The 14,461-nt window shown below is 39.3% G+C and overlaps 1 protein-coding gene across 1 annotated transcript in view; it reads left to right on the top strand.

Annotated features, from left to right (window-relative positions):
• The window catches only part of LOC114656038 (draxin-like), a 56,869-nt gene that overhangs the window by 17,617 nt on the left and 24,791 nt on the right, over positions 1-14,461 (top strand). The window contains exon 3 of the mRNA XM_028807420.2: positions 44-240. Within this exon, the coding sequence (XP_028663253.1) occupies positions 44-240 (197 nt within the window). The remainder of the gene's footprint in view (positions 1-43; positions 241-14,461) is intronic.

The raw sequence follows: 14,461 nt of genomic DNA, 5'->3' as shown, positions 1-14,461 counted from the left end.
AAACCTACTTATTTCAACTGGTCTCCTCTTTATGGTTCTGCAGGACGCTACACTGAACCAGAGCTCAGTCCACTGAATAAGGAAGTTGAGGTATTCGGAGCAATCCCCTCTAGGCATCCAGTTGTGGAGGAGGAGGTCCCCCCGATGACAACATCCAGTAGCAGCCCTTCCAGCAACCAGGTGACCGCAACAGTGAGCGAGGAGCCTCTTGCAATGTCCTCGGCAGCCCCACAAACACAGGTACAGCCCGGTGGGTTATGCAAGCTTTCCCATTCTTTGTTGTCTCCTATCTGATTCTGCACTCCAGCTGAATAAATAATGGCAAGAGCAATGTGTTAGATAATCCAATCCCACCAGTAAAGGTCAAAAGTCAAGGTGACCTCAGACAGAACACAAAACTGGAGGAGTAGGGTGTTTTTTGCTCATTTTTTTCTTGACTATGACAGTAATTTCCATCTCCCGCCTGCTGTGCAGCACTGATACAAGTCGTAATTAAGCCTGATCACAGCAGAAGGTAAGCAGCTTAATTAATATATGTTGAAAGGAAGACTAATTGAATCAGGATGGGGAGTTTTAATTAAATTTGTCCCCAGTTTTCATCTGTTTTATTTCTATGTGCCGCTGATTCAGCTCTCATAGGACCAGCACAGCATCTGCTCACCTCCAAGCTCAAAGTATACATTGGCACTTACATGCAAAATGGAGAGTGCTCACAAATATTGAAAGAGTACCACACACTTCACACACATGGAGTGTGTTTACATACACTTTAATAACCTAGTTATTCACATAAACCTGATTTCTAAAATGCCATCTACTATCCAACCCGCTATATCCTAACTACAGGGTCATGGGGGTCTGCTGGAGACAATCCCAGCCAACACAGGGCGCAAGGCAGAAAACAAACCCCAGGCAGGGCGCCAACCCACCGCAGTCTAAAATGCCATGTAAACCTGATTAACAGAGGTAGATTTGTCAGAGAAGAACCCAGTCATGTGACAATGTATAAACCCTTAATTTGCAATAAAGTATTTTATAGTCTGTATATGTCCATTGAACTCTATTTGCCAGCTTCGCTTCGCACACACTCAACTGCCACAGGTTGAAGGATCCAGAAAGATCAGTTTCCTAAGAAAAATGCTCAGACATTCACATTATTGCTCCTTATGGTTGAAATAACCTGTCTCAAAATTTCAGATATTGCTAAATCTATATTAATGAATTGGACGTTCAGTGCTAAGTTCAGCAGCACAATTTCAGGAGCAGCAGCATATTAAAAGCAACATGTGTTACATTGTTTGATTATTTTCTAAAGTAGCAAGTAACCTAACTCAATACTTAATTGAAGTTAAAATATCTACTTTATTATTATTTCAGTAGAATTAGGTGTAAGGCAAGGAGCACACATAATGGGGCCTTTGCAGAGAAAAAAGTGTGCTGAGTGCAATCCGGTAACAAAAACAAATTAATAAAAGTTTAGTTTTAATGCAGCAATATAATCCAGCAATTTTCTATGTATTAAATAGATCAGATATACTGAAACAGTGTGATTGGGTTACAAAGCTGCCAGTGTCCATACCGCATATCTCGGTTATAAGATGTAAAAAGGGGATTGATGTTATTTACTTCACAGCACACGAAGGACTAAAAATGTATTTATAAAATTTGAAACAATTATCACAGGGTTCATGCTTGTTTTCGGATTCATGGTATCCAAAGAAAACGGATGTCTGCCTTAACCGTATATTACTAACCTATCCCAGTTATGTGTGTGTATGTAAATACACCGACTGTACTACTAGCAGAACACTTTGCAGTAACAAGTAATCTATTTACATGTGCTTTAATAACTTGGTTGTTCACAGAAACCTAGTTTCTAAAATGCCATGTAAACCTTTATGCCAATGAGAGAGACCTGGTTATTGGTCTCTGAAAAAACAGGTTAACAGGCGTAGATTTCTTCATGAGTAACTCAATTATTTAGATGTATAAACCCTTAAACAGGTTACTGTTAAGGATTTTGTATTCGTGCATGTCCGTTGCACTCTGATCACCTGATTAGCTTCACACTTACAGTCAACAGCCATGGGTAGAAGACGGTGGAAGAATCCACAAGATAAATTTACTGGGTACAATGCTTCGGTGTACACATTATTCCTTCTCTTGGCTGAAATAATCTGTCTCAATATTTCAGAAATCGCTAAATTTATGCTGATGAGCTAAGAGTACAGTTCTAAACTGATCAACACAATTTTGGGACCACTGTTACAGGTAACAAGTTAAAAGTAACATGCCTTATGAAAACTGATTACTTTTTAAAGTAATGAGTATCCTAATGCAATACTTATTTTATTGAAGTAAAAATCCCTGTGTTATTACTGCAGCAGCACTGGGTGTTAGGCAAGAAGCACTCTTACTGTTACGTTGCTCCTTTGCAGAGTTCACTTGCACAGCCAAGCAGAAAAGAGTGTGCTGCGTGCAACCTGATAACAGAAACGTATTAATAAAGTGTCAGTTTGACTAAATATATTTATAAAACGTGAGAACTTATCACAAGCCTTGGAGCCCTAAATTCCTAGTAAACTCATCCAGGAATTTAGGGCTCCATAGATGGGTCAAAATGTAGAAACTGGATGGGGCACTAATATTTTGAAAGGCACAGTGTGTAGATAAGTGCAAAATTGATTAAAACACAGGAGGCAAAGGGTTATGGTGTAAGGAAGCTTTTCAGAATTAAATGAGTTCAGTGAATGAGCCACTGCTGTTTTGATTATAAACACATGATATGGATAAGAATATAAATAACAATCTAGTTAAGTCTGAGGTGATACCAAGCTAGGCAGAATGGCCTATTATCTAGGATGAGTCGAATCATTACAGAGGGACCTGGAAAGAATACAAGAAGTACAAATGTTAAGTGTAAATACACAAAGGTATACAGTATGAGAAGAACCTGGGTTTATGTTTGACTTGACCATCCAGACTGTGTACAGAAGCCATTATGAACGCTAACAGAATGTTAGGTTATATAGCATGAAGTTTTATAAAGCAATAGTGAGGCTTCACCTGGAGTACTGTGTGCCATTTTGGTCTCCTGGTTGTAAAAAGACATAGCAGTGCTAGAAAAAGAGGGACTAGGCTGATTCCCAGACTAAGAAGTTTAGAGCTATGGTGAAAGATTAACGAAAGTAAACTTTTTCAGTTCAAGAAAATAAAGACTAAGACGTGACATGAATGAAGTGTTTAAAATAAAGAAAGAATTAGTACAGTGGATCCAGGCTGTTACTTTAAAGTTAGCTCAACATGGGAACATAGCTGGAAATTTGTTAAGGGTAAATTTCTCACAAACATTGGAAAGTTTTTTTTTCACTCAGAGAAACATATAAATGGAATAAAAAAGTAGTATTCTTTGAGACGGGACATGAAAAGGAAAAAAAGTCAGAATTGAAACCTAGATCCTCAGAGTACAGTAATGTGGTTAATTAAGATCATTACCCCCTGCACTACCATTGACAAAATGTGCTGTAATGAAAGGCACTTTTTTGGTAAATGTTTTTTAAGAAAATCAACCACTCTTTTTCACCTTGTTGGTTAATCAGCCAGAGACAAAGCGTATACATTTGAGAAGAACGCTCCATATGGGATGAGGTTATCAATGAAGCCCCTCAGGGAACTATGCTTGGACTGTTACAGTTTCTAATTTGTATTAATTACATTGATCCTGATATTTTTGGTATTTGTTACACTATATAGTTAGTAAACATAATTAATTCACAGATGACTATGAAATTGAAAGGGGTGGTTAGCAAACATATTTCAGAAACATTTAAATAATTCTTAAAACTGTGTGGACACCTGGAAAATGCAGTTTAACATAAAAATGTGCAAAGTTCTAAATGTAGGTAAAGAAACATGTTGTAAATACAGCCTCTGAAAGGGATTTAGGGACTTGCATTCTTAATGTGCAGAATAAGTTTAAATGGAAAATGAAAATGAAATATTAAGTTACATTGTAAAAATTGTTGAATATAAATTAAAAGATGTTATTCTTAGACTGTATACAGTGCTAGTGAGACTGCACCTGGAGTGCCGTGTACAATTCTGGTCACCACGCTACAATAAAAGAAAAGCAGCACTTAAAGCAATGCATTCAGTACAAGATCAGGAGATCATCCAAGAGCATCTCTGGGCTGAAGGCTCATGGCATTAAACCTCTTTATTCTTCAGCAAAGAAGACTGAGTAAGGACTTCTTCCAGATCCTTAGAATTCACAAAAGCTTCAAAAAAGATGATTCAGTGGAACATTCTCAGCTAAACAGTGAAGCACATACTCAAGGACACTTGTGGAAACTAAGAAGGATTGTACTTAAGACAATTGAGGAAGCATTTCTTCACACAAAAGATCATGTGAATCTTGAACAAGCTAATGAATTATGAAGTTAAAGCATAAGCCTTAACAACTTTAAAATGTCACTGAAAAGTGACTAGTAAAATGTTTGAGAGTGGATACTGCACTTGCATTGCTTGTGATGTTAAATCTCAACAAGTCTGTGTAGCTAGTTTCACAATCAACTGAGTGTGCATGCCTGCAAAAGAAAGAAGTACCAAATTCAAGAATACTTTGTAGAAAAACTTAAGGCAACAGATACAGCAAAAACTTGCAATTATGAGACTACAGAATGAAAACTGAACACAAATGTCAGCTCATCATTTTTTAGTTGACCTGTTACTTTATTAGGTAGTAAATGTACACTCACTGTGCTGGCTTGAGCTGTGATATAATAAAAATGTGCTGTTTTTTACATATACCAGCCTTGAGAGGTCAAAGTCAGACTATGCAGACTAAGTAAGCCTTACTTTACTTGATGAGATTATTTATTTATTGAAATTAAAGTAACACCTGCCGTAATCAGAGAGACAATGTGTCTGCACTTTGTCAGTATCTTCTGACAGGCCTTTTTTCTGGGACACTCAAAACAAGGCAGAAGCTGAAATACACTACGTGTATTACAGTACAAGATAAGCATTTCACTAATTAAGATTATGAATATTTGGCAACCATTTCCAGTACATTTCAGGTAGTTTATAGCAGTTGTTCTCATACTCCGGCTCATCAACCCAAATATGGACACAGGATTTGCTCAGACTGACTTCTGTTTTTACTTGGACTCAAAGCCAAGTTTTGCAAGCTGTTATTTCCTTCTGTGTTTTGGGATCAATGTACAAATAATAAAACTCATTCATTTTGCATTGCTTACCCAATACCAGGACACGGGGGCAACAGTCTTAACAATGAGGCCCAGACATCCATTTCCCCAGCAAAACCTGCCGTTTCATACTGTGGGATCCCAAGGCACTCCCAGGCCATCTGGGAGATATAATCCTCCGAGCGAGCCCTGGATCTTCCCCTAGGGCTCCTCCAAGTTGGTCATGCCTGTAAAACCTCCACTTCATGCAGGAACCACCTCAGTTGCCTCATATCAATGTGGAGGGTCAGCTGCTCTACTCAGAGCCTCTCCCAGATGTCTGCACTTCTCACCTTATCTTTAAGGAAAAGCTCACCCACCCTGTGGAGAAAGCTCATTCAGACCACATGTTCCCTCAGTCCCAATGTTTCTGTCATTACCGAAGGCTCATGACCATAGGTAGGCATTGGAAAGCACCCTCACATTGGAATGTCTGATCACATTACAGTAATGCTTACTCCGGCATATATGCCATTGCTGAAGAGAATAAAGCAGGTCAGAACATGGCCAGATGGAGCTACTGAAGCCCTGCAGGACTGTTTTCAGAGCACAGAATGGAGTGTCTTTAGAGAAGCGGCAACCATTGATCATCACATTGACATTAATGAGTATGCCGAAGCAGTGACAGGATACATTGACAAATGCATTGGAGATGTCACCGTCATCAAATCTGTCTCAACACGCGCTAACCAGAAGCCATGGTTCACAGCAGAAGTTCACGAGCTGCTGAAAACAAGGGATGCTGCCTACAAAGCCAACGACGAAGTGGCACTCAGAGCAGCTAGAACCAACCTGTCCCGAGGCATTAAGTTAGCAAAGCGGGAGTACTCAAAGAAAATTAGTGATCACTTTGCCTGCTCAAGAGATTCTCGTCGAATGTGGCAGGGCATCCAAACCATCACGGATTATAAGGCCCCACCGCATATGTGTGTTAACGACACTCTCTTCCAGACGCTCTTAACACCTTCTATGCCAGGTTTGAGACACAGAACAATAAACCAGCATGGAAGACCATCCCCTCGTCAGACAATCAAGTTCTGTCCCTGTCTGCAGCTAGTGTGAGAAGGACTCTCATCAGGGTCAACCAACACAAAGCTGCTGGACCAGATAACATACCTGGACATGTGCTCAGAGCTTGTGCTGACCAGCTGCCTGATGTCCTAGTGGACATCTTCAACATCTCCCTGAGCCAAGCTGTTGTGCCACAATGTTTTAAAAACACCACCATCAGACCTGTCCCAAAGACAGCTACAGCCTCGGAACTCAATGACTACCGCCCAGTGGCACTCACTCTAATCATTATGAAGTGCTTTGAGCGGTTAGTTTTGAGTCACATAAAGAATCAGCTGCCCCCAAACTGGACCCTCTACAGTTTGCATGTCAATCAAATCGATCAACTGACGATGCAATTTCAATGGTATTCCACCTGATCCTGTCACATCTGGATCACCGCAATGCACATGTAAGAATGCTGTTCATTGATTTCAGCTCAGCATTCAATACTATCATTCCCAGGCAGCTGATCAGTAAGCTGGATCTGCTCGGACTCAACACCTCTACCTGCAACTGGATTCTGGACTTTCTCACTGAAAGACCTAAAACAGTACAGATTGGGAATATAAGATCTAACACCATCACACTGAGCACAGGTGCCCCCCAGGGTTGTGTGCTGAGCCCGCTACTCTTCACGCTGTTGACCCATGATTGCACCTCCAACTCTGACACAAACCACATTATCAAGTTCACCGATGACACTACAGTAGTGGGACTCATTGAGAACGACGATGATGCGGCGTACAGAGAAGAGGTAGAACGGTTGGCACTTTGGTGTAAAGACAATAATCTGTCTCTTAATGTTGAAAAGACAAAAGAGTTGATTGTTGACTTCAGGAAGACAAAGGCTGTCCATCTCCCACTCAACATTGATGGCGTCACAGTAGAGAGAGTGAAGAGCACCAAGTTCCTCGGTGTTCATATCACAGAGGACCTGTCCTGGACCAAAAACACCAACTATCTTACAAAAAGAGCCCAGCAGCGTCTTTACTACCTGCGACGACTGAAGAAGGTGCACCTCCCTAAACCCATACTTACCACCTTCTACAGAGGCACCATAGAGAGCGTCCTGACCAGCTGTATTACAGTCTGGTATGGAAACTGCCATGCCTCCGACTGCAAAGCCCTTCAGAGGATTGTGCGGACTGCTGAGTGCATCATTGGAAGCTCTCTACCCAGTCTGCAGGAGATCTACACCTCACGCTGCCTTCATAAAGCCACTAGCATAATGGCTGACCCCCACCACCCCTCCCACCAGTTGTTTACTCCTCTTCCATCTGGAAGATGACTCTGCAGCATCAGGAGCAGATCTGCGAGATTGTGCAATAGTTTCTTTCCCCAAGCAGTCCGGCTCCTGAACACCATGCTGCCCTCCTCCACACTGGACTCTTTACTCCACACACTCTCTGGATTACATAATACTACTTAATACTGTATATGTTTTTTAGTTATATATATATATATATATATCTTGTGTACTGCACCTTTAGACTCTGGAGGACGATATTTCGTCCCACTGTGTACTGTAAGTATATTATTAGGATGACAATAAAGCTCTACTTGACTTGACTTGATTTGACTTGTTATTATAACAGCTTGAAAGTTACAGCAGTGCTCATTTTAGCTAATTTTACCAGAATGCAGTAAACACAAAGTCTGTGTTTTACGTCACTGCTGGTTTGACACACAACATAGCTGTAAAGGAAAGGCGAAAGAAATAGAAACTGCATTTTGTTTAGTTTTGTATGTTATTCATTGATCAGCTTCTGTCCAATGGACTCAACTGGTGTCTCAGATGGTTTGCAAAATCAGTTTGGTTCAGGTCCAACACACCTAATCTTTTTTTTTGGAGTATGTTTAACATGTTTGAGCAATCACAACCTACCCTGTCAGGGTTTTTTGGGTGCGAGCTGAGCTTTCACTTTGATCTTGTCACTTTGTTTTTGTGAAGTGCTGTATTTTATGTAAGTGTTTGTGTACAAGGCATATGCATACCAAGCTTTGTAGATACAATGGAAAGATAAAAGTAAAAATATTAATAACAAACATTTTTGAAAACAACAGCAAAAATGTTTGTGTAGCACTCAAAATATTTGCACTACATTAGAATATATTTGAAAATATATTTATTTTTAATAAGACTAGGGGGCTTCGCCCCCTGCTCGCTTCGCTCGCCAACCCCCGTGTTTGGTTTTCCGGATACACACTTTTAAGATATTTTTTTCTTTGAATTGTTGCTATTTCTTTTGTTTCATTTTTTTTTTCAGAACTTCTGTAAAAACAATATTTGTAATCTTGCGAGTCCCAATATGCTGAATCTTTTTAATGAGGTCAGGATAGGTTTCTCTGTTTGGAATTTCAGCACAGACAAAACAATCTACATCATCAGCATTTAACAATTTTTTTTTTACAAAGTAACAAAGTAAGTAGAGTTCTGCATTGGACTCCTGTCTGTAAAGTCGTGCTATTTTCCTCTCACAGTTCCAAAAGTACATGGGTTTACCAAGGTGATACCTCAGCTTTTGTCTAGGTTTTTGTACAAGGGCTAGACAGAACGTTTTTGACTCCTGGGGTAAATTTAGGTGTTTAAATAAGCAGACAAATAAATATATATATATATACATGAACAAAGTAACTAATAAATGCATGTGCGGTAAACTCCGTTTTTGAAATTCTCAAGATTCTTTATTTGTCACATGCATAGTTATACAGGACAACACGCAGTGAAATGCATCCTGATCCACTTATCAAAAACTGTGCAAAGTTAGAAGAATATCAGTTAGATTAACAAAAAGTCATAGATTGGATGGTAACAGTATAGTAGAACATAGTAAATAAGTAAAATTATATGAATAAAGTAGAATTAAGTGTTAAGGTGCAATAGTGTAGTAATTATTGTGCAAAACCAAAGTTAGACTGGTGCATAGTTAAATGAGGCAGTTTGTTTGTTTGCGCTACTGCGATCTTTACTTTCTTGTTTTATATTTTCTAATTTTCCTACTTTCATATCCTTTAACTTTCTCCACATGTGTATAGCGCCGTTTTTTTTTTTTAGATCCTTTCTAATTTTACTGGTTTCATAGTCTCTAACCTGCTCTGCATGTGTTTAGCGTCAATGTTTGTAAACGTTCTTTATGAAGTTCATTTAATTCTGAGCTGGATTGGACGTGCTTTTTTTTTCAATTCCACTTGTTCCGGGCTGATAATTACTTTCCTTATTTTCTGAATTTGCACCTCAATTATTCTTTTTTGCTCTTTTTTTCTGTCCAACGCATTTGAGTCTCTTTTCTCCGCGCTGCTTTCATCTTCGCTTAGATGTCGACATTTAATTTATAATGTACCTTATACGCTGTATATGCGCTGAGAGCCCTGGATCTGTGTGTGCTCAAATCCTTCACAAGACTGAATGTTTTGCTGCCTATTGTCCTATTTGATAGATTGTAAGTAGGGTGTGTCTTTGGTCTCGCGGGTCTTTAAAATGTCTTACGAGAAGATCACGTATCGTAGACTATCAGGACAGGAGACAGGATTTCTTTTTATAATAGAGAGATTATTCTAATCTTATGTTTTGTCAAATCTGACAGCCTTACTGCAGATTTGTTTGTTGTATACTGAAAGATGAAAATTAAAACTTTAACTTTAAAACAAACTTTGATAATTACCTTATCGACACTCCTCAAGCCACTTTGCGAGACCAAATTTGGAAAGATGTGGTCTAACCAGCCTCTGTTGTAAACCATCATCCTGTGAATGAGTGTTTCTGCCCCCTGAAAGAAAGACAATAATGCAGTTTTTGAGTACATGGTTATCTGTGCCAAGTCATCTGGTGGTTCAGTGGCCTCAGTGGGTGATGTTGCCACAGAGGTGCTACCAGTGCTACCCTCCTGAGCCTGGCTGTCAGGTCCTCTGGCCTCAAGCTTGGTCAGCTTTATCTCCTTTTCTACAGGTGCTGGTAATAAAATTAGACTATCATGACAAAGTTGATTTATTTCAGTAATTCCATTCAAAAAGTGAAACTTGTATATTAGATTCATTCATTACACACAGACTGATGTATTTCAAATGTTTATTTCTTTTAATGTTAATGATTATAACTGACAACTAATGAAAGTCCCAAATTCAGTATCTCGGAAAATTAGAATATTGTGAAAAGGTTCAATATTGAAGACACCTGGTGCCACACTCTAATCAGCTAATTAACTCAAAACACCTGCAAAAGCCTTTAAATGGTCTTTCAGTCTAGTTCTGTAGGCTACACAATCATGGGGAAGACTGCTGACTTGACAAGTTGTCCAAAAGACGACCATTGACACCTTGCACAAGAAGGGCAAGACACAAAAGGTCATTGCTAAAGAGGCTGGCTGTTCACAGAGCTCTGTGTCCAAGCACATTAATAGAGAGGCGAAGGGAAGGACAAGATGTGATAGAAAAAAGTGTACAAGCAATAGGGAAAACCGCACCCTGGAGAGGATTGTGAAACAAAACCCATTCAAAAATGTGGGGGAGATTCACAAAGAGTGGACTACAGCTGGAGTCAGTGCTTCAAGAACCACCACGCACAGACATATGCAAGACATGGGTTTCAGCTGTCGCATTCCTTGTGTCAAGCCACTCTTGAACAACAGACAGCGTCAGAAGCGTCTCGCCTGGGCTAAAGACAAAAAGGACTGGACTGCTGCTGAGTGGTCCAAAGTTCTCTGATGAAAGATAATTTTGCATTTCCTTTGGAAATCAAGGTCCCAGAGTCTGGAGGAAGAGAGGAGAGGCACAGAATCCACGTTGCGTGAGGTCCAGTTTAAAGTTTCCACGGTCAGTGATGGTTTGGGGTGCCATGTCATCTGCTGGTGTTGGTCCATTGTGCTTTCTGAGGTCCAAGGTCAACGTAGCCATCTACCAGGAAGTTTTAGAGCACTTCATGCTTCCTGCTGCTGACGAACTTTATGGAGATGCAGATTTCATTTTCCAACAGGACCTGGCACCTGCACACAGTGCCAAAGCTACCAGTACCTGGTTTAAGGACCATGGTATCCCTGTTCTTGATTGGCCAGCAAACTCGCCTGACCTTAACCCCATAGAAATTGTATGGGGTATTGTGAAGAGGAAGATGCAATACGCCAGACCCAACAATTCAGAAGAGCTGAAGGCCACTATCAGAGCAACATGGGCTCTCATAACACCTGAGCAGTGCCACAGACTGATCGACTCCATGCCACGCCACATTGCTGCAGTAATTCAGGCCAAAGGAGCCCCAACTAAATATTGAGTGCTGTACATGCTCATACTTTTCATGTTCATACCTTTCAGTTGGCCAACATTTCTAAAAATCCTTTTTTTGCATTGGTCTTAATTAATATTCTAATTTTCCAAGATACTGAATTTGGGACTTTCATTAGTTGTCAGTTATAATCATCAACATTAAAAGAAATAAACATTTGAAATACATCAGTCTGTGTGTAATGAATGAATCTAATATACAAGTTTCACTTTTTGAATGGAATTATTGAAATAAATCAACTTTGTCATGATATTCTAATTTTATGACCAGCACCTGTATTGTGGTTTGTTCTGCTCTACCAAACCGTTTCCTAATATTTGTGTGGCTTATCTATGAACCAATTGTAATTTGTATAAAATGAAACTAGAGGGCAGTGGTAACTGCCTAATAGAAGAGTTAAATTCAAGATGTGAACAATATGCTTAGTTTGCAATAACTGACGATATATTAATTTGCTTGCTGCATTCACATAATAAAATCACAGGAAAACTGTCACATTTTACATGTTTTGCCTTATAGTAATGTTTATTCAGTTTACCTTTTATTATGTACATTTTTATTATATAAAATACATGTATTAAAAAACAAATGTACTATATAAAAATGTTTGTCCCCTTGTGGTGCTGACCATGTCAGACGCATATGGATAGAAGACAGGAACATGTGCCAGATACAAAGCACATATACTGAATGTTTTAGGCTGAGCATAAATTATAGACCTATCCATTGAAAATAGTTATACTGAACTACAAAGCTACTAATTCAGTATTAAGAGTTTCGTTGCAAAATGCTGTACAGTATATCATTTTCAGACAAATTGATGAAATGACCATTACTTTCTGGTTAAATGCAAAGCAGAACACTGACAATTTACAATTTATTTTGCTTTGAAAAAAATATTTTAGAGCATAGTACATACAAATGCACAATCTTGCTGCTACATTATTACCAATACCTGGCAAACTGTGAAATTTTAAGCACATCCTAAATTCTGTTACAGTTCACTATTAAAAGTATGTGTACACAATATATAAGACTAAATCTCAGCATACAGTTTATGATGAATGATTTCCACAACCACATCAATGCAATATTCCCTGCAATCCAGTTGACTATGGAAAAAAATAAACCAACGCACCAATTTCCTGGACATCTCCATTGAAAGAGGTAACAATGCCACCCTGATTACAAGTGTTTATTGCAAGGAATGTTTTGCAGAGAAAATATTACACTTTGCTAGAAATCACTATTCAGATGAGTTCACACCCATTGTAATACCAAGGAGACGAAAAAGAATGAAAGATGCTTTCTTTTCCAACTGTTCACATCAAACGACTATCCAAAGACATTCATCAAACAATGCTTACACAGGAGATGCCAGAGACCCCAGCAAACAATCGACTGTAACCTGAATTCCCATCCCACTTGGCACACTCTTCCTTATGATCATGGGGTATCAGAAGGTACTGCATGTATCCTGTCCAGATCCCTCAAACACTTTGCACCATAGTCCTTTTTAATTCTAAAAGCAGGAAATAGGCAGCACAGACACAGAACACAGTATACAGCATACAGTGTGGTTCACGCCCAGCTCTATAAGTGGGACAAACATCAAAAACATTTCTAACACGTTTACAGGAACAACACAGCGCTGTCAGAAGGAAGAACCCAGTGTCTTTAATTTACACACATAAAAGTTCCACCAGACACAAATTTAAATGGGAAACTAAAAGTACCATAGATTGGCTGCATCATGGCTATCCAATGAAAACGGCATTAACAGACATTTGGATATGAACCCAGCATATGCAGGCTTGAAAAGAAGAACATACACATAATAAATAAGACCTTATGACCAACACCCTCTGGTCCCCACCTTATTAATCCCCCTCCCACATCCACCTACCCTCCTCTCCTTATTTGCTATATATTGTCTTGGATTCCTGTATGTCTAGTTATTTTCCTCTGATGATGACTCCTGATAGGAGTCAGAATCTTAGGAATAAAAAAACTATTTTAAGATATGTGAATCATTGTCTCCCTTGTGGATTTCCAGCTACAAATATGCCTTTAACTCTAAAGTGCATTTCATTATAAATGTTCAGTGTATGTGTTAGGAATGAACCAGTTCCAAAACCATGGCTTATAAATGCTGCCAATTCATAAGTCTTGTGTATGCACTGATAAATAGTAATAAATAACTTAATAAAAGTAACACTTAAGTCCTGGGTTCAAATAAATGCTTTCATTACCAAAATATCTTCACATGGGCTTCTTCTGAACAATGAAAAAACCTCCTTCTTTCTTTTTACTTCTCATCTGCTACTCACCAGACAAGCATTGTCCTTTTCCTCTCCCAACTACAACCTGCCTGGGTGAGGTGGAGGGCTTCTTTAACCCGGGGCCCAGAAGTACTTCAGATGCATCAGTAATGTAGTGAGGAAGCACTTCCAAGCCAAGCTGAACCTGCCTTTGACAGAGGAGGCTTCTCTAAACAGTACCCTCTAGTGGACTCAAAGGACCACCCTGTGTTATGGAGGGAAAAGTGAGACTAACCGTGCTCATTACTAGGCTGGTCTACACTCTCACCTTCAGATTAACACACACACACACATCCTGTTCACACATTTACAGACTCATGAAGGATACCTAACTGCCAGTTGCTCTGTAATTCTATAGTATATAGCATCCCATCCACATAAGTGTATGTGAGTGATGCTTACAATGCCTGTCACTTCTCAGTACTCCATGTAGAGACTCACCGTCTTTAGCACTAGCAATGTACTGGTGTCCTTGAGACACATGAAGGCTCATACACCTTTTGGTTATATGCCACTTACTAACCAACGTTATCTTCCTTCTTCTAAACTTGTACTTCTTATTGAGG

This window comes from Erpetoichthys calabaricus, chromosome 8, assembly GCF_900747795.2.
Source record: "Erpetoichthys calabaricus chromosome 8, fErpCal1.3, whole genome shotgun sequence".
Classification (NCBI taxonomy): domain Eukaryota; kingdom Metazoa; phylum Chordata; class Cladistia; order Polypteriformes; family Polypteridae; genus Erpetoichthys; species Erpetoichthys calabaricus.
Note: the sequence above shows the minus strand (reverse complement) of the source record. Positions and strands in the feature narration are given on the sequence as shown.